The 25,513-nt window shown below is 51.3% G+C and overlaps 1 protein-coding gene and 1 long non-coding RNA gene across 7 annotated transcripts; one reads left to right on the forward strand and one right to left on the reverse strand.

Moving 5' to 3' along the window:
* Window positions 1-6,415: 6,415 nt before the first annotated feature.
* Window positions 6,416-13,099, reverse strand: LOC120367410 (uncharacterized). Of its 4 annotated transcripts, XR_012512803.1 has the most exons (4): window positions 12,936-13,099; window positions 10,224-10,688; window positions 7,906-10,144; window positions 6,416-7,757 (listed from the first exon to the last, which is right to left on the reverse strand). It is a non-coding gene; the product is annotated as an uncharacterized LOC120367410 (long non-coding RNA). The 4 variants fall into 4 exon arrangements; XR_012512802.1 differs by having other exon boundaries at window positions 7,906-10,314; XR_012512800.1 differs by having other exon boundaries at window positions 7,906-10,688.
* On the forward strand, window positions 12,325-24,361 carry LOC101033689 (synaptotagmin-15). 3 transcript variants are annotated; one of them, XM_039478453.2, is made up of 8 exons: window positions 12,325-12,470; window positions 13,492-13,696; window positions 14,195-14,337; window positions 15,190-15,506; window positions 17,124-17,294; window positions 17,867-17,987; window positions 18,959-19,138; window positions 20,273-24,361. In XM_039478453.2, the coding sequence occupies exons 1-8, from the start codon at window positions 12,464-12,466 to the stop codon at window positions 20,413-20,415; spliced, it is 1,287 nt and encodes a 428-aa protein (XP_039334387.2). In that variant the 5' UTR covers window positions 12,325-12,463; the 3' UTR covers window positions 20,416-24,361. The 3 variants fall into 3 exon arrangements, with proteins under 3 accessions (XP_039334387.2, XP_003930006.3, XP_039334388.2); XM_003929957.4 differs by having other exon boundaries at window positions 15,211-15,506; XM_039478454.2 differs by lacking the exon at window positions 20,273-24,361 and having other exon boundaries at window positions 15,211-15,506; window positions 18,959-20,195.
* The last annotated feature ends 1,152 nt before the right edge of the window (window positions 24,362-25,513 follow it).

Raw genomic sequence — 25,513 nt, forward strand, 5'->3', positions numbered from 1 at the left:
TCATGTGCTTTCAGTGCGTCTCAGAAGAGAGGCGTATGCTGGACCTCAGCCAATCACTGCATCACAGTTTCCTGGCCAGAGATCGTTCGGGATAAGTGTATACCCCACTTAGATTCAGTGATAAAGAATTTATCTGGGAATTCCAAGGAAGAAAATCACTCTATTCCCCAAAGGGATGTGGGAACAAAGCTGCCATCTTACATGAAGCCGGATACTGGAGCCACCCAGAGAAGGACAAAGTGAGGATATGCAGAAGCAAGTTCCCAAGAACACCCCGGGAGCCTTGACCCCAGTGAGGCCCGGGGTCTCATCCCTTGACATCTCAATTAAGGGAGACAATACATTTCCTTTTTTAAAAACTACTTTGCATTATATTTCCATCCTTTGCTACTGAAAGTGTCCTTAGTGATATGCTGGTCACTGTGGGAGGGCTACAGAGGCAACAGGGAGGTGGGATGTCTGCATGGCTCCCAGACCACCTGCAACTTGTTTGGGGGGAAAAAGAATGGGTTTGTTATAAGGAGGCATGAAGATTTGAACCAGAATTGAAAAGTCCTTAGGAATGGGCAAGACAACTTCAGAAATAGCCAGCCATAGCTCCGTCTCCTCCTTCCTGGAGCTTCCCAGACGGGTTCCCTCCTGACCTTGCTCTGCCAGCTCTTTCCACCAACTGGCGCCCTCTCCTGACGCTGAATTTCTGCTGCTTTGAAACAGAGTTGCCACCACCCCAGCACCTCCTGGTAGCATCTCTTCATGTGTCCTTCACGCTTCTTCCCTTGCAGCTGGCTGTCTCGCTCCTGCCATGTTTCTTAACTCCTAATTTAAAAGAGAAATTGGACAGACATAGGTCATCTTTAATGCCGGAGGAAAACTCACAAATCCTAGCCAGCCTATGTATTCAGAAGAGCCTGAGTCAGGTCCTTGATACTGTCCAACTGTCACATGGTCTGAAATAAAGCCACCTGCTGGCTGTCCCCTCTAGGGCTGTGGGCATGGCAGGTACCACTACTGATGTGTCTTGCATGCCTACACAGAATTGTTGTGTTCGACAATACTCTTCTGACTTCAAGATGCAGAAACCCAACTCAAATTGGCTTAAGCACCAAAGGGACTTTTCACTGTTTCTTGTAAGTCAAGAGTCCAGGGCAGCCGGGCTTGGCCAGAGCCACTGGCTTAAACAATATCATCAGAACTGGCCCCTCTCTCTTTTAGGCAGGCTCTCCCCACATAGTGAGTCTTAGCAACTCTCAGATTGTGTTTACGTCCTCACAGCTCTAAGTCCATGAACAAGAGTTTAAGGAGTCAAGAACAATGTTAAGTGTACTAGCCATTACTGGGGGTGTGTGTGTGTGTGTGTTTGTGTGTGTGTGTGTGTGTGTGTGTGTGTGTGTGTGTGTGTGTGTTGAGACTGAGTCTCACTGTATTTCTGCGGCTCAAGTGCAGTGACCTTATCTTGGCTCATTGTATCCTCTGCCTCCTGGGTTCAAGCAATTCTCCTGCCTCAGCCTCTCGAGTACCTGGGACTATAGGCACCCACCACCATGCTCAGCTATTTTTTGTATTTTTAGTAGAGATGGTGTTTCACCATGTTGACCAGACTGGTCTCAATCTCCTGACCTCAAATGATCTGCCCACCTTGGCCTCCCAAAGTGCTGGGATTACAGGCAGGAGCCACCATGCCTGGCCACCAGTAGTGTTAATTATGGCTCCCGAAAGTTGCCCACAAATTTCAGTTTCAAGTCATAGTAAAGTATGGTGGGCCACCGCCCATCTCCTAACCAGGCACTGAGGCCTGTAGCTTGTGACGCTATGACCGGCCAGGTCTGGATCAAATGTAGCTCTGGAGTTAAAAGAGAAATGGGACCACTGAATTTTGTCACCAGAAGCAGCAAGAATGGATGCTGAGCAGGTGAAAACGACAAATGTCCTCTGCAAGCTGCAGCATTGGCAGTCCAATGCTACACATCTCCCCCTTGCCCTAAACACAGCTGTTAAAATGTTCTTGCTCAAGAAATGCAGTCATACCATACACCACCAAAACCCTACTCATTCCCACTTCAATAGAAGGCAACGCGGAAGTTCTCAACCAGTCGCTGCGTTCAGGTTCAGAACCTCTGGAGGATGTGCTGTCCTTTCTGAGAGCCCAGAAAGAACTGTGATATGTGAAGCTGAGTACACAGATAGCAGGACCCGACAGGTCTCTTCCAAGTGCCTCCACTAGGGTGAGTGAATTCCAGTCAGTCTCCAATTAGTCCGGCTTATTTCGCTCAAGATTTAAGTGTCAGAGTGACAGCATCTGACTGGCCCAATTTGCCTCCTGCACCCACCCCCAGACCAGGGGAGTGCAGAGCACAGTGCATCTGATGGAGGCGGGAACGTGATTTCTGTTACTATGAGAGAGAAGTAAGGATGCTGGACTAACTTGTGAAATCCTCGCTAAGTGGATTTCTCTGCCTTGGATGACATGGACACTGCTAATGAGCTGGTAGATATGGCTGGGTCACCAGGCTCATACGTGGCATCCAGGCAGCTCCAGATAAAAGGGAGTCCCCAGTGTCTGGGAGCTGTGGGCTCCCAATTTTTGTCTCAAATTGAGGCCCACTGGCACAGTCCTCACTTTGGAGAAATTGGGGCACTGTTTATGCCAGTTCAGACCTAGGTCCTGACTCCTCACTGGTCTGATCATGACCTTGCCTGAGGACTACGTGTGGACACTGTTGATTGCCGACCTGTGTCAGGATAGTCTGGGTTATGCTGCACTAGCAAACCTCACAAAAACAGCAGTGGCTTAACTAAGCACAGGTCTATTTCCCACCCTTGCTCTATGTCCATCACAGGCTGCTAAGAGGGTTCTGTTCCTCATGGAAGATTCTCGGCACATGCTTTTACAGTCATCACATCAATGGAAAAAAACTTGGGGAACAATGCACCAACTGTCTTTTTAAAAAAACTTTTATTTCAGAATCAGAGGGTACATGTGCAGGTTGTTACAAAAGTGTATTTTGAGGCTGTGGTTTGGAGTACAAATGAATCCATCACCCAGGTAGGAGCATAGTACCCAATAGGCAGTTTTTAATAAACTCTCAACCCCCTCCCTCCCTCTACTCTCTTGTATTCCCCAGTGTCTGTTGTTCCCATTTTTATGACCATGTGTGCCCAATGTTTAGATCCCATTTAAGAAGTGAGAACATGCAGTACTTAGTTTTCTGTTCCTATGTTAAGTCACTTAGGATCATGGTTTCCAGATGCATCCATGTTTCCTTCTTTTTTATGGCTGTGTAGTAGTCCATGGTGTATAGGCGCAACATTTTTTTTTATACGACCCACTATTGATGGGCACCTGGGTTGATTTCATGTCCTTGCTACCATGAATAGTGCAGTGATGAACATATGGGTGCATGTGTCTTTTTGTGAACCAACTCTTAAAGCTTCCACTAGAAAGGGATACATGTCACTTCTACTCCCATTTCATTGGCCAAACTAAGTTACACATCCGTGACTAATCCCAAGGGTTGTACCATCTGCCTGGAATAAAGAAAACCAGATATAGTGGCCAAATGCACACTGCACTAATGACAACCACTACCCAATTTCCCTATTCTCTTCTTCCAAAACAGAGCCCCAGTTTTGACCAGGATGACAATTGGCTAGCCAAATGTATTTTTCCTTGTAACTTCCTTGTATCTGGTAGTAACATGTGACCTTGTTCTGACCAATGAGATGTAAGAGACAATCACCAGGTAGGGACTCCTTAGAAAGCTAGATGTGATGCCTTGAGACACAGCAGCCATACTGTGTACTTGAGGACAGAAGCCACACACTACAGAAGGTGGTGAGGGAGCCTGGGATCTTGATAAAACCCTTAAGCATCTGAACCACCCTGAGCTGCTGATTTCTGGGTGCTGGTTACATAACAACAATAAATCCCTATCAATCCACTGATGGTCAGATGTTCTGGTATTTCATCCAAACACATTCCTCACTATTTACCTGCTCTATATTTGAGGTTGCTCAATGTTCAGTCTTTAAGGTACAGATGATTTGTGGTTCAATGGGAAGAACTTTGAATCATTCAACACTGGGTTTAAATCTGGGGTTGATCAATTTCTAGTTGCGTGACCTTGGATGAGTTATCTAACCTCTTCCAGCTTTAGTTTTCTCATCTGTAAAATGGGAATTGAAATCCTGTGGCATCGACAGCCATTTCTTATGTCCTCTTCCCTCAGCAATCTCCCACTGTAGGAATGAAAATATCAGATACTCACTTTCTTGGTCTTGAAACCAGCATGGCTGTGTGTGGGTCTGGCCAGTGAGCACCAAGGCATGAGGGTCAGTGTGCTGGAGGCTTTCTGATGAGAGGACGGATGTGAGTGAGGAAATAAACACTTGCCCTATCAGCTTCCCTTCCTTCTTTCCCTGCCTTTGAACTTGGTATTAGAAGACACCAAGCCATCCTACAAGTTTAAGGTGACAGAGCGCAGAACCTGAATCTTGGATAATGATGTTGAGCTGCCAGGTCGACTCTGAGGCCACCCAAGAACAAATGTCTTGCTAAGTAACACCATTTCTCCCGTCCCAAGAAACATATTTTTTTCACTTTCTGACACCATTGAAATCAAGTTGCTTCTGACATCTGATTTAATAGTAAAGAATGGTTTCATGGTTCGGTAGAAAGTTTTTGCTTATACAAAGAAAGTGGTGTGAGAGTGGTGCATTTCACAATCAATGGCATCTTAGAGCTAATGAAATATGAGAGCAAACCTTCTTATGGTTTAAGCCCTATTTAGTCAGATTTGCTAAAAGTTGTAACCAAAAGATTTCCTAAGTGAAAAAATACCTATAGGCCGGGCGTGGTGGCTCACACCTGTAATCCCAGCACTTTGGGAGGCCAAGGCAGGTGGGTCACCTGTGGTCAGGAGTTCAAGAGCAGCCTAGCCAACATGGTAAAACCCCGTCTCTACTAAAAATACAAAAATTAGCCAGGCGTGGTGGCTGGCACCTGTAACCCCAGCTACTCAGGAGGTTGAGGCAGGAGAATCACTTGAACCCGGGAGGCAGAGGTTGCAGTGAGCTGAGATTGTGCCATTGCACTCCAGCCTGGGCAACAAGAACAAAACTCCATCTCAAAAAAAAAAAAAAAAAAAAAAAATACCGGCCATACATTGTGGTTGTAAAGGATGAATGAATTTTTTTAAAATGAATGAATTAATAAAACAATGTAAGTAAAGTATTTGATGTAGATTATTTAATTGGTCAGAGTTTCAAAATCCTTATATAAATTTCTTTGTCTACTACGTCCAAATGTAAACACACATTTGCGCGTGCAAACTCAAGAAAAGTGTATGTCCCTAATATAGGGCCAGGTACAAGTTTGGACCACAGAGGACCCAAAGCAATCTTGTATCACTGAAAACTTGTAGTTGCAAATGGCAGATACCTACTCGAGCTGGCATTAAGGACACATGGGAATTTGTGGGCTCAGCTAAGTGAAAAACCAGGTGGTGTTCTAGCCTCATGCCTTATCTCATTCACCCAACGCCAGGATCCAGTATCTCTCTCCCTCTCTTTCTCTAAGTACCAGCTATTCAGTTGACCCTGTCCTCAGACAGGCTTTTTTCTCATCATTTGAGATTCTCTCATTAAATTCAAGACCCACAGGAAGAACCCTTGCCTCTGTCCAGCACTGTCAGGGAAATCAGCCTGGCAGCTCATCAGCTCTGTGTTTCTCTGAACCAATCGCTGCAGCCAGCAGGAGGGACCTGTGGAGGAATTAAGACCCTCTGGAAGCAGAGGGTGGAGTCAACCACACCCAAGTCAACCACACCCAAGAGGAGAGAAGGGCTTTCCCAAAGGGCACTTTTAACTGGGGCACTATTGCAGCAGAAAAATGATAAAAATGAAAAATGATGCTGTGTGACAATCCCAGATGCCCCCACAAACCTTCTGTTTCCCCCAGGCCCACTACCTCTCAGCCCTTTTTCCTCCCACAGCAGCGGAGGCCAATCCAGAGAAGACCAAGGCCACTCAGTAAGGAAAAGTGACAAGACTGCCCACCCCAGCCACAGCTTTGAGACGTGTGGAGAGAACACAAGTCCTGTGGGCCTGCCAGCTCGCAGCTCTAGCCTCATCAAAGGAATCAGAAGAGTGATCGTGTCTCGCTAAACTTTTGCTGCTTACAGAGTCTCTGTGGCACCATCCACAAGCATTCATTTCTGCCTTCCATGTCTGTGGTTTGGCTGGGGTCTGCTGACTCAGGCTGGACCCCTCGATCTCAGGCCCCCGGTGGCGTTTGGACCTGCGCCACAGAGCACTCATTGCCCTGGAGCCGACTCTCCCTGGGCCATGCTCATCTCACTGCCATGGCTGAAGCACAGGAGAGCAAGGCCAGCCACACAGTGCAGTTCCAGCCTCTGCCGCGTTCTCTCTGCCAATGTTCCCACAGCCGAAGCAAGTTCTATGGCCATGCTCAAAGTCAAATCATAGGGAAATATGTTTCCCACTGATACGGTTTGAAAGTTTTTTTCCCCTCCAAATCTCATGTTGAAATGTGGCTTCCAATGTTCCAAGGGGGCCTTGGAAGGAGGTGTTTGGATCATGGGAGCAGATCCCTCATGAATGGCTTGGTGCCCTCCTTGCCATTCATGCCATTCATGAGATCTGGTAGTTTTAAAAAGTGTGGCAACCCCCTTCTCGTTCCCTTTCTTGACACTTGACACACCTGCTCCTCTTCCATCTTCTGCCATGAGTAGAAGCTTCCTGAGGCCTCACCAGAAGCAGATGCTGGCACCATGCTTCCTTTACAGCCTGCAGAACTGTAAGCCAATTAAACCTCTTTTCTTTATAAATCATCCAGTCTCAGGTATTCCTTTATTAGCAACATAAACAATCTAATACACCCACCATGTTGCAAGGGTATGGGAGTACAATACCGGTACAGGGAAGAGAGGGCTTGGGACCAATCATTTAATTGGCCACAGAAGGTGACCAAAGAACAGCCTTCCCACAGGCTCAGCACTTTTTTTTTTTTTTTTTTGAGACGGAGTTTCGCTCTTGTTATCCAGGCTGGAGTGCAATGGCGCGATCTCGGCTCACCACAACCTCCGCCTCCTGGGTTCAGGCAATTCTCCTGCCTCAGCCTCCTGAGTAGCTGGGATTACAGGCACGCGCCACCATGCCCAGCTAATTTTTTTGTATTTTTAGTAAAGACGGGGTTTCACCATGTTGATCAGGACGGTCTTGATCTCTTGACTTCGTGATCCACCTGCCTCGGCCTCCCAAAGTGCTGGGATTACAGGCTTGAGCCACCGCGCCCGGCGCTCAGCACTTTTAACTGATTTGTTTGTGGAAATGAAAACTCAGCCTTGAGCGCTAAAGCCCAGTAAAATTGTTCAAGATCTCAGGATCTCTTTGAGCGAACAAAGGAGAGACCCAAGCTCCCTACGGAGGCCACACTTGGAAGGAGCAGGTATTCAGCGAGATCATTCCCTTCTAGCCACGTCCCCACAGTCACAAGGCAGTCATCAGAAGGGCCACCTAGGTAATAATCGAATCTGCAAACTTGAGTTAAGTCTCCCCGTCTCCCCTGGTGAGGACCGGCCAGACAGCCCCTGCCCTTGGAGATGGTGCCGTGGTCAGCCTTTTCTCTCCTCTCTCACTGCCCACAGCAGACTTTGAGGTAAGAGCATGAACATAGGAAGGGAAAGAGGTTTGGAAAGCTCTGTCCTGATGGTCTCGTAAGATGCCTTCCCTCTCTGGATCTGAAAGAGATTTCATGTTCAAGTGGGCACTTGGTAAGAAACCCTTCCATCCTTCACCCCTGATCCCCACTCAAGAGCCAGAGTGCCCTTGACCTGAGCAAATGAATCAGAAGCCACTTGCTCCCTCCTCGGCCCCTAGAATGTTCACCTCCTACTTCCTTCCACTGTGCTGCATCGGCCCTCTGGGTAGGTAGGCCCTGTGGTCAGGGCTGAGATGATCACACACCGGCTCTTTCATTCACACGGCCAACATCTGGTTGTGGGAAATATGCACACATTCTGCAGCCTGACAAGTCCCCAGGCACAGGGTGGTGACAATTCCCCATCATACTCTAATCCACACTTGCACTACCAGTGGCGTGCTATGTCCGCAGGATCCACAAACCTTCGGCTGGCGTCCAAGGGAGCCCGGCTGCTTTCCAGTGCAGCAGCTGCTTGCTCTCTTCATCAGAACCAAGAAGCCACAATTGCCTGTGTTGCCCCCCACCGCCAGTCAGCCTGCCTCTCAAACTCCAGGGGACAGAAAGCAAGCTCTCAGAGCAGTGTTGTTGAAGCCCATGCTCTCTGAGCCAGAGGGCAGGCTATCCTCTGCTCCACCTGCACCCTCCCTCCCTGAGTCCCACCCCAGGCCCGGCCAAACTTGGGAGGTGGGAATCCACATCACAGCCCTAGCCCTCAGGAAAGGAATCCGGCAAATTCCCTGCCTCATTCACTCTCTCAGCCCTTCCTTTCACTAGGGGCCAGTTGTCCAGCGGGTTCTCAGCCACCTTTGGAAATCTACCTCTTAGTCTGTCGCCACTCTTTGGAGTTTGATAGCTAATTTCTTCATGTCTCAACCAACACATCAATTTAGCATATTAAAGTCTTTCCGTAGCCATGCACGGTGGCTCATGCCTGTAATCTCAGCACTTTGGGAAGCCGAGGCAGGCAGATTACCTGAGCTCAGGAGTTCGAGACCAGCCTAGCCAACATGGTGAAACCCTGTCTCTACTAAAAATGCAAAAATTAGCCTGGCATGGTGGCAGGCACCTGTAATCCCAGCTCCTCTGGAGGCTGAGACAGAGAATGGCTTGAACCTGGGAGGCAGAAGTTGCCGTGAGCCAAGATCATGCCATGGCACTCAAGCCTGGGGGACAAAACTGAGACTTTCGCCAAAAAAAAAAAAAAAAAAAAATGCTTTCTGCCTGCACGCCTGGGAGCACATTGCTGTTCCTGAAAGAAAAAAAAAAGAAAAGAAAAAAGAAAATATGGGTCAGCTGTTAACACCAAAGAAGCTGGCCGAGGGGCAGGAGTGAGCCATGGAGGCTGAGAAGTAAATTAGCTGTTGTTTGCCACCAATGGCCCTGGCTGATAAGACCCCATCCCTAAGGTGGGGGAACAGCAATAAACTAGGACAGCTGAGGTGACAACTGAGGAAGGACAAGCCTTGCCTCCGTTCCTGACTTCTGCTTCTTGCCGAGGGGCAGCCTTGGTGGTCAAGACCCTGGAGCTGGAACAGCTGATGCCAACAGCGGCGCAGCTCCTTCCTAGCACGGTGCCCTTGGCCAGTTCACTCCCCTCCGCCACCCCTTCAGAGACTGGGGCTGCCTGCGGCAGGATGCAAGAGCTTCTTGCACTTCAGTCCTGTGTGCCTGTGCTGGCTCCGTCCTCTCTTGCTCTTCCACGTAGGGCTTCTCCATGGCCCCAGACTTAGCTCCTCCTGCTCAACAATTCCTGCAAGAAAGGGGGCGTCTCTTCCCCAGCAGATACCACAGAATTCCAGCATTGATCCTGATTAGCCTGTCGCAGGGAAGGTGGGGTCACGGGCCCTGAATCTATCACTGTGGCCAGAAATGAACTAGGCTGAGCAGCCAGGCCAGGGTCATGGACAAAGCCCTAGAACAGGGGTAAGGAGGGGAGTACCAGGTACTGCGTGGACAGGGAAGGGGAAGAAAGTTGTTTCCTCCAGAGGAAAGGCAGGGTTCTGGTGCCGGTTGAGAGCAGGCAGGGGAGCAGGAAGGCAGGAGGCAGAAACCACTCTCAGTAGCAGGAGCAAGCCACAGGCGCGGGTCCACCCTGCCACTCGGAGTGATTGTCTGCAGGAAGGGACACATTTGGAACTAGCATGTTTCAGTGGGGGACAACAGAGGAAAGATATTCAAGGAAAGATATTCCCTCCAAGCTCCCCGAAAGAAGGGGCTGGAGGAAATTAAGCCTGAGGCTGCCCTAGCAGAAACAAAGAAAAGACAGGATGCTGGCGTGGGAGCCCTCCTCCTCACAAAGAAGGAGCTGGGCTGACCTGGTGGAATTTGCATGAATGTGGGAAACACAGTCTTCCACATGCTTCTCAGTGTGGCCTTTATCCTGCTATGGCCTCGGTGTTCCTCAGCGATGAGAGATGGCATTTCCTTAGACAGGGATGATTCTTAAGGTTAATTGAAAGTGGCCTTTCTCATGAATCATCCGCTGCACTGAATTATTAATCACCTGTAGGCATTTGCAGGTCTTTCAACTCTTGGACTTCCTGCAGCCCTCCTTGGAAGTGCTTTTGCCATGGAAATATAACTTCTGCTTGGCCCTAAAAGAGAGAACTCATGTCGGCTGCTGTTTCCAGGCTTCCCAGCTCCAGAGACACAGTAAAGAACAAAGTCTGAAAACAGGAAGCAGAGCCAGAGCTGCAGCCAGATCCTGAATGCCTTTCTGTTCTGGGGAGCTGATTCCAGGCCAGCCAGGTCTCAGAGCCCCTGGGACAGTGGTTGGAGAGGAGGCTGACCACAGTGCCTGTGGCTCTTTGCCTGGTTCATCATCATTACCACAGGAGAGGGTCTCCTGGGGTTGCCCTATAGCTGGTCACTGGTGAGGAAGGAACGAGGGAGCCAGGTGCCATCACTTAAAGGTGGGCCACGAAGCCTCTTTGATTCAGATTCCTCATCTGAGGAGGTGGCCATGACCCTGCAGGGTAGACATAAGGCAAGGTTCAATGGGATCGTTTACATCAAGCCTCTATCGTGATTCTCAAAACATGAGGAGCAGCAAGAAAGGTGAGCTCCCTCCTGCCACCTGCTCTCACCTTCCAGTGGAAGAAGAAAGACTCGAAACTCAGTGGGCTGGCTGGCTGTGTGAGGATTTTGCAGATAGAGCTGGCAACCTGATTGGACAGGGAGTTCCTGATGGGCAATTGTGAGCTCAGGATGTGTACGATGCATGGACAATGTGAGCAGAAGCTGGGATAGCTCATCCAGATGGCGCAAGCCCTTCATCTGCCATGCAGCACAGCCTCAGTCCCGGAGGTGGATACTGGGGATTCCAAGCTGAATAAGACATGGCCCCCTGCCTTCATGGAAGCCCTGGGCTGCCAGGAAGAGTGGGATGGGGCAGCAGTCACAGGCACAGAGTCCCATATTCAGCACAGTAGCTGCAAGGACCATGAGGACAAGGAGAGAGAGATGAAGGGTTTCACAGAAGGCAAGATGCTGAGGGTTCATCTTGAAACATGAGCAGTGGAGAAGGAGGGTGGGAGGGGCACTGAGTATTTCAGGCAGGGAAAGAGCAGCGTGGTAGGAAGGACCAGTGCATCAGCAGAGCTGTGGAAATAGCTGCACAAGTCCCGGCATGAGCACTGCAGAGAGGTGCGAGGGGATGAGGATGGGAGGGGATACTGGTAGACACCAGCCGGGGAGGGGAGGTGGTACAGCATCGAATCTGAAGAGCTGAGAGGAGGCCCACGCAGAGCTCCAGATGAGAGGTGGTGGAGGGCTGCGCGAGTTTTTTGCCATGATAAAGATGGACAGAGGAGAAAGAGCTGGCAGGACTTGGCGACACAGAGGAAGATGGGGACTTTGGAAAAGCACAGCATGGAGGTTGAGAGATGGCAGCTCTGGGCCTGGCACTCAGGAAGTACCAGAAGGGATTTCCTTTTCAAAAAATACCCACTACCCACCCCACCCCCCAGAACAGCCTGAGTGCAGTTCGAGCCCAATCATGGAGGCGGCTGGTGTGGGTGGGACCACATGCACCATTAGGGCGGGTCAGGCAGGGTGCAGGGAGGCTGGGGGAAGGTGTCAGGATAGCTGAGGGGTTCCATGTAGGTGTCACCTGAGCCTTGCTAGCTGCCTGAGTTCAGTGTTGGGGCACAGGGAGCTCTAGACAGAGGAAGGGGAAATGTAAGCCACCTGTCCCAGGGCACTGCATGAACAACACGGTCGGCACAATGATCCCAGAGAGGTCACGTCCTCATCCCCCAACCCCATGAGTACATGACAAAAGGGCTTTGCAGGTGCCATTATGTTAATGATCTTGAGATGGGGGTGGCGGTTATCCTGGATTATCTGATGAGCCTCGTGTAGTCACAGAGGTCCCTACAAGAAAGAGTTGATGTGAAATGACCCGGAGCGAGAGAGGTTAGGAAAGGCTGTGCTGGCACTGGCGCCCGGGACCCGCCTCGCCTGAGCCCTGCGGTTTCCAGGAGCTCACGGTAGGTTCTGCGCCCCTTCACCTCCGGGCCTGGGCCTGGGCCAGGGCCGGGCTGGGGCGGGGCTGCGGCCTCAGGGCGCTGGGTCCCTGCCCCTTCCGTGCTCCGCGCCGCTCCTCGCACCGCAGCGGGCACCAGCGCCACCACGGACCGCCCCAGCGCCCGCCCGACGGCGTCCTGCCGCGCTTTAAGAGCCAGCCCTGCAGCCCAGCCCCAAGAGCCCAGACCAGCGAGACCAGCCTGCGGGAGCAGCCCCATGGCGGGTAAGCACCCTCGCCTCCCCAGTCCTGCGCGGCCCCGGCCCCTCTGTGGCCCTTTCAGCACTTGCCTCCGCCCCGCCGCCCCCGCTGGGGTGCAGTGCCTGTCCTGCCCGGACTCGGCGCACTCCTAGAGGGGCGGTGGGATGGAGTGGAAGCTGAGATCCGCTCCTGGCGGTCAGTTGCAGCTTAAGAGGTGTGGGGGTCCCGCCTTCTCACCACCCTACCCAGTCCAGATGCCTGAGCCCGGGATGCCCGGCGCCCGCTTGTCACCCTAAGGGAGGCACCTTTTTGGCCCAGCCAAGGTGGCCGGTGGTTGGGACCCAGCGTCTGAGCACCCCTGGGCGAAGCCTCCTAAGCCCCCCAAATGTGGACTTGTGAGGGCCAGCAGCAAAGGGTCCTTGACCCCTCCACCTCCCACCCCCTCCACCTCCTCCCACCCAGTCTCCTGAGCGCTCACCGCGTGCTCACCTTGATAGAGGGCCAGGGGAGGGAGCTGGTGTTAGAGAAGGTCAGGGAACCTGAGCCGGAGTCCAGCCTCACAGCAGGTTCCAGGGCCCCAGAGGGTAGCGGTCTGATTGCAGACCAGGAAGAAGGTTCCTTCCAGGGTTTTCCCTAACTGACTATGACCACACCCAAGCGCCCCTTCTGTCCTTAACAGGAGCCCAGGGGATGGAGGTTCTGGTGAGGGCAGGTTTGATTTCTACTCAGAAACACAAGAAAATGGTTTCTTTAAGCCAGAATCCCAAGGGCAGGGCCAGCTGTTTTCCAAGGAAAACCAGAGGGTTCTGCCCAGGGCCCTCAGACCCTAGAAGGGGAGTGGTTGGGGTAAACGGCTTTTCCTCTGAGATCTGGCAGAACCCAGCCAGCAGCATTCCTCCCGGAAGCCCTCCCCAGCAGGGGCCACTCCTGAGATCAATCCCAGAGGCCAGGGTTGCTGCCTCAGTTCTGCCCCAGCAGGCCAGGGCTGTGAGGGAGAGTGGCTTCCCCAGGCAGGCATCACAGTACTGGTGGTCTCTGCCCCCAGAGCAGCTGGCCCTGGTGATCGGGGGCACCATCGGGGGACTGCTGCTGCTGCTGTTGATCGGGGCAAGCTGCTGTCTGTGGAGACGGTTCTGTGCCACCCTCACCTATGAGGAGCTGCCTGGAACACCAGCTACGGCCACTGCAGCTGCCTCCAGTGGACAGCAGGACAGGCTCTGCCAGCCACAGGCTAGGACCCCACCAAGCAGGTAAGGCAGGATGTGGGGCCAAATGGGCCCCTGGAGTTTCCCTCAGGGTGGGGTCAAAAAGGAAAGTTCTGTTTATGGGGAGCCTCCTTGGTGCTGGGAGCTATCACAAAGAAATCTCAGAAATCTCACATCAGCTGTTAGGCAGGCATTATGAAACCCATGTTCCAGGTGAGGAAACTGAGGCTCAGCACATGTAATCAACTGGTCCAGAGGGCACAATTAGTAAGTGGCAGAAGAGGAGTCTGAACCCAGACTGGCTGACACCTTCATCGGGGGCTGTGTTCCTTCTGCAAATTCCGTGTGTGTGTGTGTGTGTGTGTGTGTGTGTGTGTGTGTGTGTGTTGCCTGATATGGCCCCAGAAAATGGTGTCCCAGCCTCCTCCTGGCTCCTGATGGCTTTTCTTCCTCCAGCCCCTGGCGCTCAAGCATCCTGACTGAGCACCCTGAGGCCACATCATTCACTTGCCACCTACATGTTGTCTCTCTGCCTCTGGACAGGCTACCAGGTGTGCCATTCGTGGTGCCCCCTTCCCTTCAAGGCCGAGACTGGGTGCCCCTGCACAGCGGAGAGTGGGCCCACACCCCATGGGACCCCCACTCGGCATCAGAGCTTCTGCCTCACAACCCCAGCTGTGGCCTTGGTGAGTGCTCCTGCCAGGGCCTGCCCAGAGGTCAGGGTCTGCTCAGGTAGCCCCATCTGCTTTCACCAGCCTGGCTTCAGAACACGACTGAACCAGCCCAGGGATGCCAGGGTTGCCCAGGGACCACTCTTTCTGGGTGCTTCCATTTATGAAGTGCTTGCTGCACCCCATGCAGTAAGACATGGGCTTGGGTGCTGATTCAGACTGAGACCTCACCATGACTCTGGGGGAGGAATGATCACCCCATTTGACATAGACTGAGGCTGTAAACAGCAGATTGGAATTGGAACCCAAGCATCCCAGGTACAGAACTTGCACTGGGTCCCACTCCAGGTTGATGGGTTGGCTGACCAAGAAGAAAGGATGGTAGGGGCTGCAAACACAGCTTTCTGCCACCTCTGTGCCCTGAAAGTCTCCCAAGAGACCATCCCAGGACCCACCCAACAATCACCTTGGCCCTTTTAATTTGAAGAGGAAGAAAAAGGCCATGCTTTATCACTGAGTCATTCCCTAGACACCATGGAAGGGGGCCACGCCAGGTGATGGCTACTGTGTCCTTGAAACAGGCCTTGACCTCCAAGGTTGGAGGCCAATCCCAGGGGGCAGGAGTATGAATAATCTGGACTCTGCTAGGATTCCCAGCCTGGCCAAGCAATGCCTTCCTGCTGAGAAAGCTTCCTGGAAGAGCTGCACTAGAGAGAGGGAATGTGTTTAGTCTGGAGAGGAGAGTGGGGTGGACGTGGTCAAACTAGTTGAGGCTCAGCAGAGAGGGATGGACCAGGATGGGGATGGGTGTCCAGAGCTGGCCCCATGGGCTGTCTCCCATGCCCCTGCCTTCCTCTGGCCTGCCAGCCCTCCCACCCTCTGTTATAGGAGATGCATGCAAGGTGGGGGCCATCAATCCAGAGCTGTACAAGTTCTCAGAAGACAACAGTGAGACCGAATTCCCTGCCGGCTGCCTCGGGCGGCTGTGGTTCTCAGTGGAATACGAGCAGGAGGCCGAGCGGTTGCTGGTGGGCTTGATCAAGGCGCGGCAGCTGCAAGCCCCCTCGGAGACCTGTAGCCCCCTGGTGAAGCTCTACCTGCTGCCTGATGAGCGGCGCTTCCTCCAGTCCAAGACCAAACACAAAACCTCCAACCCGCAGTTTGACGAGCACTTCATCTTCCAGGTACAGCTTCTGGAGCTGGCAGGCTCTGGTACCCACCGTGTTCCTGGGAAGGTGCAGACCTTCAGGAGAGCCCAGCCTCCTGTACCAGCCAGGGCCCTGCAGCCCCCTGGGACCCTCGATCCCACAGCTCTGCTTTACCTAGTTTGCCAGGTTAAGGCCTATAGTAGCCGATCCCTGATAGAGGCGCAGGGGAAGGACTTGGTGAGTAGTGACCAGAAGCCTGCACTCCCCTGTCCTGACTGCCTGGAGGACAGTGAGCAAAATCACTATTTTAGAGCAACTACTGAGTGCCAGGCCCTAGCCTATGGAGCTCAGGGGAATCATCCCAAAGGCCTGGAGCCGTGTGGGGTTTCTGGCAAGTTTATCCAAGGAAGGCAGAAGATGGGCCCTAGAGGGAGTGCAGGAGCTGCCTGTGCTGTCAGAGGCCAGCGTGGGGCCCCAGTGCTCTCCTGGGGCAGGTGTGGTGCCTTGCTGCACTTTGGGCTGGCCGGCTTGGGCTCTGGCTCCCGAGGTGGAGGTGGAGAGGCTGTTGTGGCACCGAGCCAGTTTCACAGGGGCCTGGGAGCCTGACCAGGTGACTGGGGGCCCTTAGGGAAAGCAGCCATCAAGACCTGCCAGGAGGCCTTGGACAAACATGTTCTCAAGAGCTGGGCGGCAAGCTGGCCGAGAGGTGAGGTGCGGTCAGTCATCTTTCAGGAGTGTGACTGCCGAGGCCAGGGCCATGACTTGTGCCTTCCACCCTGGCAGAGAGCTGGGAAGAGGGGTGCTGTGGGGCCTAGGACGGGGCCATCTTGCTGGGCCAGGGCCAAGGCAGAACCCCCGGAGAGCTCCCCCTTCCTCCCTGAGGTCCCTGCAGCACACAGACATGGACCCCTTTGAGTTCCACTGCCATTTTAAGGGTGGGGCAACTTCAGCCAGGGTCACATAGACTACGGGGAGGAAGGGGAGGGCTCTCTGGGGGTTCCGTCTTGCTGGGTCAGAATTCACAGGTGAATCACTCTTCTCAAGACATGGGAATCCAAGGCCATAGCCTTGTGACATGTAACACGTCGTGCTTGCGAGCTCATTTTTCTTGATTCATCACTTCCCCACTCCGTCTCGCCCCAGCTTGATCCAGTCCCGCTGTGCCTTCAGAGGGAAGGGGAAAAGGGAGAAGGGGAAAGAGAAGAAAATCAGTGTTAATGGGCCATCTGCTGCAGGTCAGACAGTATGACTGGGGTTTTAAGGGCCTGTGCTACAGTGCAGGGTGGTGGCAGGGCCACACTCACCGTGCAGCTGCGTCACTCGGAGCTCCAGCTAAAGGGCAGATTCCTCTGATCGATGGGTCTGGGCTGGGGCCCAAGATCCTGTATTTCTAACAGGGCTCCAGATGGTGGTGGGTGCTACAGGTCCTCGGACCGCACTCTGTATAGAAAGGCCCTGGCACCCACCCCCACTTTTCAGGGGTACACGGCTCTGTTACTGAGAAGGGTCCCCTGAAAATGCCTGAGTCTGGGGGGTGTGGGTCCCTGGCTGAAACACCCCTTCCCAAAAACACCCAGGTCCAAGATAACAAGTCACACCATCCCATCCCCAAACACCCACACCTGACCCTGGCTGGGTCTTTGTCTCCCCCAGGTGTCCAGCAAGACTGTCACTCAGAGGGTGCTGAAGTTCTCCATCTACCATGTGGACAGGCGGAGGAAGCACCAGCTCCTGGGTCAGGTGTTGTTCCCCTTGAATAATGAGACCCTGGCAGGGGACTGCCGGCGCATCATCTGGAGAGACCTGGAGCCCGAGAGCCTGGAGGTAAGGTCGTGGTCACCATGCCTGTGCCACTGAGGGTCAGCCGGCAGCTGTGCACAGGGCCTGGCAGCACCTGCTGGTGGCATCGGCCCTCAGCATCCCGCACACCACCCTACAACAGTGATCTCAGGGAGGAGGGCCCAGGCCCGGCGCAGCATGGGGGGTGATGGACGTGCTCCTGAGCAGGGAGGGCCTGCTTGAGGTCCCGTTGTCACATAAGCCATCAGACTCCCTGAGCAACCTGCAATATCCACATTTGGGTTCCCGTCCTGGTCAGACAGCTGTGAGAAGTGACACCACAAATGGTCCAGCTCAGGGAAATGTTTCCCCAGCCCCGCCAGCCCCGGGAAGGCCATGGGTGGCTCAGAACTGGGTGTGAATCCTTAGCTCTGGTCCACGGGACTGCACAAGCCCCTTAAACTGTCCAGACTTAAAATGACAGTGAAACTCATAGGGAACGATGTGGGTGTGTCGTATGGACCACTGGGAGAAGGGGGAAGCTCTGTAGGGGTTCCGCAGCCCCTCAGCACCTGTCAGGGTAACAGGGTGGGGTGCTTCCATCTCGGCCTCCCCAGCCCCCCTCAGAGTTTGGCGACCTCCAGTTCTGCCTCAGCTACAACGACTACCTGAGCCGCCTGACGGTGGTGGTGCTGCGTGCCAAGGGCCTCCGGCTTCAGGAGGACAGGGGCGTTGTCAGTGAGTTCCTCCCTTTCCTCCTGGGGAAGATCCTGCCCACTGAGCTTACGGCCTGGGGCTACAGTCCAGCCTAACGCCTGACCATCCAGTTTCTCCTTGCATACACCCCGTCACAAAGCACTCACTACCTCACAAGACGTGCCCTCCCTCGGTGGACAGTTCTGGGACAGGAAGCCTCTTCCAATGTTGAACCCAAGGCTGCATCTCCTTGGCCTTCCCTGCTAGGGATTCTAACCCAACCGCAAGACCAGGCCCTGTCCCTCCTGTTTCCCTAGCCAGCATCTTGGCTCCTTGAACTGTCCCGCTGCCTCCACCTCCACCTTTGCATCAGATGCATGGGTCCAGTTCCTCCAGGGTGAGGCCGACACCTCCCTGTCCCCAGGGGAAGGAAGGGCTCCTGGCTCACTGGGCCCTGATGCTTGGCCTCCCAGAACACGGGAGCTGCAGGAGGGGAGGCCTCAGCTTACCCGGCATGTCCCACCCCATTTGGGCTCACCTGGCAGGTCCCACCCACCCCAGTGAGGCGGTGGTGGCCAGCCCCCTGTTCGTGTTCATGTCTGGGTCACCATAAGCCAGGCGGGCTCCAGACGTTGCATATGACTCTGAGTCTCACCCACCAAATTTTAGTCCTCCGTACAAGATGTTTAAGGGACTCCAGGGGACCTGGGGACCCAGTGATTAGCCCACCAACAGGGAGGGACAGGTATGCGGTGCCAGGCTCTGGTAAACCAGGGCCAGGCAGAGCTATGAATGCTTTCCTGAGGCACAGAGGAAGGAAAAGGGAGCGGAGCCCCGCCTGGGCCACAGGGCAGTGCACTCCTCAGCCTGCTTCCTCTGGCCACACCCATGGGCCGAAGTGCTGTGTGAGGGGTGGGGCCCTGGCCCCTAGCTTGGGCACGTGCCCTCCTAGCCCGACCTCCCACAGGGTCCTGCCCACCTCTGCCAGCCCATGAGTGCTCACTGTTCCCCAGGTGTGTTTGTCAAAGTGTCTCTGATGAACCACAACAAATTTGTCAAGTGCAAGAAGACTTCCGCCGTGCTGGGCTCCCTCAATCCTGTGTACAATGAGACCTTCAGCTTCAAGGCCAACGCCACTGAGCTGGATACCGCCAGCCTCAGCCTGACCGTGGTGCAGAACATGGAAGGGGACAGTAAGGCCACACCCCACCCCGGGCTACTGGGAGGAGGACCACGAGGGGCTGCCAGTGTTCAGGCAGAGAGAGTGCCTCCTGTCCTGATTTCGGAAGGAGCTGTACGAGCTCCCTCCCTGGTTAAGGAAGCTAGTGCTCAGAGAGGCTGAAATACTTGCCCAAGGACACACAGCTTCCCAGTAGGAGGGCTGGGTTTCATGCCCAAAACCCAGCCTTTAGTCCAGTTGAGCTCTTTCTGTGGGACCCTAGAGACAGGTTAAGCAGCCAGGTACCGTGGCTCACGCCTGTAATCCCAATACTCTGGGAGGCTAAGGTGGGTGGATCACTTGAGCGCAGGAGTTCAAGACCAGCCTGGCCAACACGGTGAAACTCCTGTCTCTATTAAAAATACAAAAATTAGCTGGGCATGGTGCCACATGTTTGTAATCCCAGCTGCTTGGGAGCCTGAGGCTGGAGGATCTCTTGAACCCGGGAGGCTCTGTCAAAGAAAAAAAAAAAAAAGAGGTTAAGCAATGGCCTCTGCTGCCCTCTCCTGGATTAAATCAACAGAGAGGGTGGGAGGGAGCAGGGCCGCCACAAGCCTGGGGACCTGGTGCGCTGAGCTTCCTCGTGCCTTCTAGACAAGCCTTTGGGGTTCTGGGCGAGTTCTGTCAGCCAGCTCTCCCACACGGCCCACAGCCCAGCACCCACTGCCACTGTGGGGAAGCAGAGCCATCAGGCTGGCCACACAGCCTGGACTTAAGACCCTTCTCCACGGTGGCCAGTGAACGCTACTATTGAATGTACTCTTGGAGGCCGAGGCCTTCTTTCTAGAGGGCCTTTCCTCCCTCAGCTCTTTGGCATAAGGTAGACTTAATACAGCCCTACAGAAGGGTGTGGGGCAGAGCGGGTGCCCTGAAGGTGAGGTTGCCCTTCTTCCCAAACTCACAGGGGGAGAAGCAGCCCTTCCAGCTCCAGAGCAAAAGCAGGGCCCCTTTGGGGGCTGTCAGTTCCTGCCCAGAGAGGAGGGGGTTTGCTACTCCCTCCTGGGGAGGAAGAGGAGAGAGGGAGGGAGGGAGGGAAGGAGGGAGGGGTGGTCACTGGGGACGTGGCTTCTGTGCTCTGGAGCACACCGGTGCTCTCCCTCCCCTGCAGAGAGCCAAGAGCTGGGCCGGGTGGTGGTGGGCCCCTACATGTACACCCGCGGCAGAGAGCTGGAGCACTGGGATGAGATGCTCAGCAAACCCAAGGAGCTGGTGAAGCGCTGGCACGCACTCTGCCACACCACAGAGCCCTGACCCCTCACCCAGCGCCTACCGTCCTCGCCGTTTGCACGTGACAGCCACAGCCACAAGCATGGACGTTTCATCCAATCGCTCCCTGAGCTGCGAGGTCAGTGGGATGTGAGTGCTGATGGGCAGGAGAGAAGAGGGGACCGGGAAGCCCCAGCCCTGTCAGCAGGTCAGCAGCTGTGGCCATCCAGCCTTCCAACACACTCCAACCTCCTTACCTGCGGGCTGCCTGGGCTCGGAACCCCGGCTCCTGGTCCTCATAGCCCCCATTTGGAGCAGAATCTCAGGTGCTCAGAAGAAAGATCCTATTTAGTGATGACCCAGCTCTATCTGCGGACGTGCAGGCTAAACTTGGGTGCCTCCATCTGGGAAAGCCAAAGATGTGTTGATGCGGTGGATGACCCGCACTGCTTTTCAACCAGGGTTTCTCTGCCTTCTGCCTGGCAGAGAAAACACACTGCTTCGGGGAAAATCACGGGGAGCGCTGTGAGCAGCCCACACAGGCACCAAATGCATGGCTCACTGTGCTGGGTGAGGAGGGCCTCCTCACACGTTAGGTCCTCCACGGGGCTGTGTCAAATGCCCTCCCACGTGGTGTCAAGTCTGCCCACGGACCACCCTCCCCACCATCCAAAACCACACAGCCCTGGATCTCCAGTTGTTCTGCTGCTGTTTCTGTGGTTTCCCTGCTGAACAGCGTTCAGCTCCTGGCCTCTCCCTTTGAGCAGGAAGTGGTGAAAGCATGTGGCTCTGGTGTAGCCCACAGGCTGAGATTGTTGTGTTGCAGTACTGATGTAAAATTTGTTAAGAAGAAAAGAAGAAAGTACCCACACATTGCCGCCATCAACTCCCCAGAAGTTGCGCTCAAGCTAGTGAGTAGGCCTTGTGCTTGTCAGTTACTATAACAGGCAGTATGTATCTGCACCTGGCACCGTGCAGCCTGCGCGTCAACATGTGGTTTTGCGTAACTAGAACAGAACGTGGAACCAGTATTTTTTTGTTTTTGTTTTTATTTTTGTTTTTGAAACAGAGTTTCGCTCTTGTCGCCCAGGCTGGAGTGGGATGGTACAATTTCAGCTCACTGCAGCCTCTGTCTCCCAGGTGCAAATTATTCTACTGCCTCAGCCTCCCAAGCAGCTGGAATTACGGGCACCCACCATCACACCCAGCTAATTTTTTGTATTTTTAGTAGAGACAGGATTTCGCCATGTTGGCCAGGCTGGTCTCGAACTCCTGGCATTAGGTGATCCACCTGCCTCGACCTCCCAAAGTGCTGGGATTACAGGTGTGAGCCACCGCACCTGGCCCAACCAGTATCTTTTTCTCATTCATGAAACAACTTTAGCAAAAGAGGCAATGAATGTTATATTGAGTTTGTACCTCTTTAACTCCACCTCTGATTTCTGTCAATCTACAAATCAAGTGTCACCTGGTAGTCCATATGGAGAGAATATCTTGTGTTTGCTTTTTATCACTTACTTCACTTGTACATTTTCAAAGTAGTTTCTAATAGCTTCAAGACACACAGGTAATAGGGTTCTCTGTATGTTTACAGAGCAGGCTACCACAGTGGAACTGTTTCTGTTTCACCTAACATCCCAATAGGTGCCAGCCACCCCTACATTCCAAGGTGAGATTTCTGACTAGCAGTGACTTTTGCAGGGCCACTTAGAAAAGCTGGTAAGTATCCTTTTCTGCAGGACAGAGTGGACTGGTGCATCTGATTTGTCCCTGAAAAACTCTAAATGGCAAGAGACTAGCAGGCTCTCTGTTCTGATGGGGAGGAAGCAGAGGTTGTTGCTTGCATTGTTGTCTACAGACATATTCAGGGCAAGAAGTATACGCATGCTTACCATGAACCAGAGAGACCTGGCTGTGGTTGTCTCAAATCCTGTCCACATGGCAACTCTAGAAGAAAGATGCCCCTTAAATTTCCATAAAAGACCTTATAATCAACAAGTCAATTTCCACAAAATAAAGTGCTAGAATTTTATTGGATTTAATTGATTATGTAGAACAATTTGGGGGCCATTTGAAATCTTTAAAATAATTTATCTTCCTATTCATTAACATGGTATATCTCTTCTTTAAGTCTCTTGCCCATGTCTTAGAATTATTTTTGTGGTTTTCAGTAAAGTGTTCTTGTACATCCTCCATGAGATTTATTCTTAGGTGTTTTACATTTGTTTATGGCTAATATATACAGATTCTGTTGCTAAAAATCTACGTTGACCTTGTTATCCAGTGAGTGGCCTTGCAAAATTCATTTAAATTATAATAATTTACAGATTATTTTTGTATAATTGTGTTCTCTGTGAATGACAGTTTTATTTCTTCCTTTCTTAATCTCTATGCTTTATTTATCTCTTGCCTAATTGCAGTGACCAAGCAACTGCCCCCCCCCCCCAAAAAAAAGAAAGAAAGAAAAGGGATCCAGATCGCAAAGGAAGAAGTAAAACTATATTTGCACATGACATAATCTTATCTATGGAAAATTCTAAAGGATCCACACACAAATAAAAACTACTAGAACTAATAAATTCAGCAAGGTTGCAAGATACAAAATTGGTATCCAAACTACAGTGGCTAGGACCTCCAGCAGAATGCTGACTATAAGTGGTGATAGTGGGTATTCTTGTCTTACTCTCAATCTCAGCGGTGGTGGGCAGGGCATGGGGACAGCTGTCAATACTCCCCATGAAGTATGATAGTTGCAATAGGATTTTTAATGTGCTCATGAACATATATTCTCAAGCTGTTAAAAAGGTTTTTTTTAAAAAAAATCACGAATGAGGTTAAATTTCTCTCAAATACTTATTCTGCACCTTTTGAAATAATTATATTTTTCTCCTTTATTCTTTGGACATGATGACTTATACTAATTGACTGTTGAATGTCATTTGTGTGTTTATGCAGGTTTATACACATAAATGCAACAATACTTGGACTTACTTATTTAAAATTTAGATTTATCAGAGAGAACATGGCCATAAAATAAAATAAAATAAAATTTAGATTTAAGCTGGGCACAGCGGCTCACACCTGTTATCCCAGCACTTTGGAAGGCCAAGGCAGGTAGATTGCCTGGGCTCAGGAAACTTGGTCTCTACCAAAAATGCAACATTAGCCAGATGTGGTGGCATACTCCTGTTGTCCCAGCTACTTAGGAGGCTGAGGCAGGAGTATTGCTTGAGCCCAGGAGGTTAAGGCGGAAGTGAGTCGTGTTCACGCCACTGCACTACAGCCTGGGTGACAAAGCGAGACCCTGTCTCCAAAAATAAAATAAAATAAATAAATAAATAAAATGTAGATTAATTTGCTATTGTATTTTCCAGGGTTTTTGCAGTTATGTTCATGACAGACTTTCCTATAATATTCTTATCATTCTGTTCTTGCACTTGAAAGAATGCACATTCTGCAGTTGTGTGCAGGTGTTATGTATATTTCAACTGGGTCAAGTTTGTTCATCAGGTTGGCCAAATTATCTACATCTTTACTGATACTTTTGTTTGTTTTTCTGTAAATTACTGAGAGATGCTAAAACCTGCCACTATTATTATGAATTTATTTCTCCTTTGAGTTGTGTCAGTTTTTCTTTTATGCATTTAGAGGCTATTAGGCTCCTACCCATTTAAAATTGACATTTTCCGGTAGAGTGAACCCTTTGTTATGTGAAATGGCTTTCTCTACCATTCACAATGGTATTTTTTCACTTTTTCCCTTAATTTGAATTTTTTAATGTTCTTAAAATGATGTCATGTCTCTTGAATAGAGTTGTTTTAATCGAGTCTGTCAATTTTTATCTTTTGTGTATTTAGAGCATTTACATTTAATGTAATTACTGATATAGTTGTGTTCATAAATACCATCTTACTATTTATTTCCATTTGTCTTACCCATTTTACGATTCTTTTTCTCTCATCTGTTGCTTTCTTTCAGATTATTTTTTAAATTTCATTTCCCCCCTACCATTGGTTGCTACTTAAACGTTCTTTTGTAATTTCTTTAGCAGTTTCCTCCACAGATTACAACTTGTATACATTATTATTGTCTAATAAAAATGTTACCTTTCATTGCTTCCCAGACAATGCTATGATCTCACAATACTGAATCTCTCTTTACCTCCATTCTACTCTTGCATGTTTATTATTGATATTACTCATTTTAATTCCACATATATTTTACATCTAACAAGACACTGTTATTATTGCTCTGTGCAGTCAATATTCATTTGTATTCACTCACATATTCACTCTGTTGTTTTTTATTATTTCCTGCACTTTTATGATTGTATCATAGATCAGTTTTCTTCTACCTGAAGAATTCCCTTTAATAGTTTTTGTGTATGCACATCTGCTGGCAGCAAATTTTCTCAAGTTTTTTTTTTGTGTGTTTGTTTGTTTGTTTGTTTTTGAGACAAGGTTTCACTCTGTCACCCAGGCTGGAGTGCAGTGGCATAATCACAGCTCACTGCAGCCTCAACCTCCTGGGTTTAAGCAATCCTCCCACCTCGGCCTCCCAAGTAGCTGGGACTGCAGGTATGCACCATCCCACCTGGCTAATTTTTTTGTATTTTTTGTAGAGATAGGGTATCAACATGTTGTCCAGGCTGGTCTTGAACTCCTGAGCTCAAGCAATCTGCCTACTTTGACCTCCCAAAGGACAGGGATTACAGGCCACCTCACCCAGCCTTTTGCATCAGTTTTTGAATAGAAACAAAGAAACATCTATTTCAGTTTTTTTTTTTTTTTTTTTTTTTTTTTTGAGATGGAGTTTTGCTGTTGTTGCCCAGGCTGGAGTGCAATGGCGCTGTCTCAGCTCACTGCAGCCTCTGCCTCCTGGGTTCAAGTGATTCTCCTGCCTCAGCCTCTCAAGTAGCTGGGATAACAGGAATGTGCCACCCTGCCTGGCAAATTTTGTATTTTCAGTAGAGACAGTGTTTCTCCATGTTGGTCAGACTGGTCTTGAACTCCCAACTTCATGTGATCTACCAGCCTCAGCCTCCCAAAGTGCTGGGATTACAAGCCTGAGTCACTGTGCACGCGTGGCCTCAAATTCACTGTTAAAGGATATTTTTGCAAATACAGGATTACAGTTTGACACT

Source organism: Saimiri boliviensis, chromosome 12, assembly GCF_048565385.1.
Source record: "Saimiri boliviensis isolate mSaiBol1 chromosome 12, mSaiBol1.pri, whole genome shotgun sequence".
NCBI lineage: Eukaryota > Metazoa > Chordata > Mammalia > Primates > Cebidae > Saimiri > Saimiri boliviensis.

What these genes read in the sequence shown, in the direction of transcription:
- LOC101033689 (XM_039478453.2), top strand. An exon ending in CAACCCCAGCTGTGGCCTTG is followed by an intron (nt 14,338 to 15,189) that starts GTGAGTGCTCCT and finishes CTGGCCTGCCAG; the next exon opens with CCCTCCCACCCTCTGTTATA. An exon ending in GGAGGACAGGGGCGTTGTCA is followed by an intron (nt 17,988 to 18,958) that starts GTGAGTTCCTCC and finishes ACTGTTCCCCAG; the next exon opens with GTGTGTTTGTCAAAGTGTCT.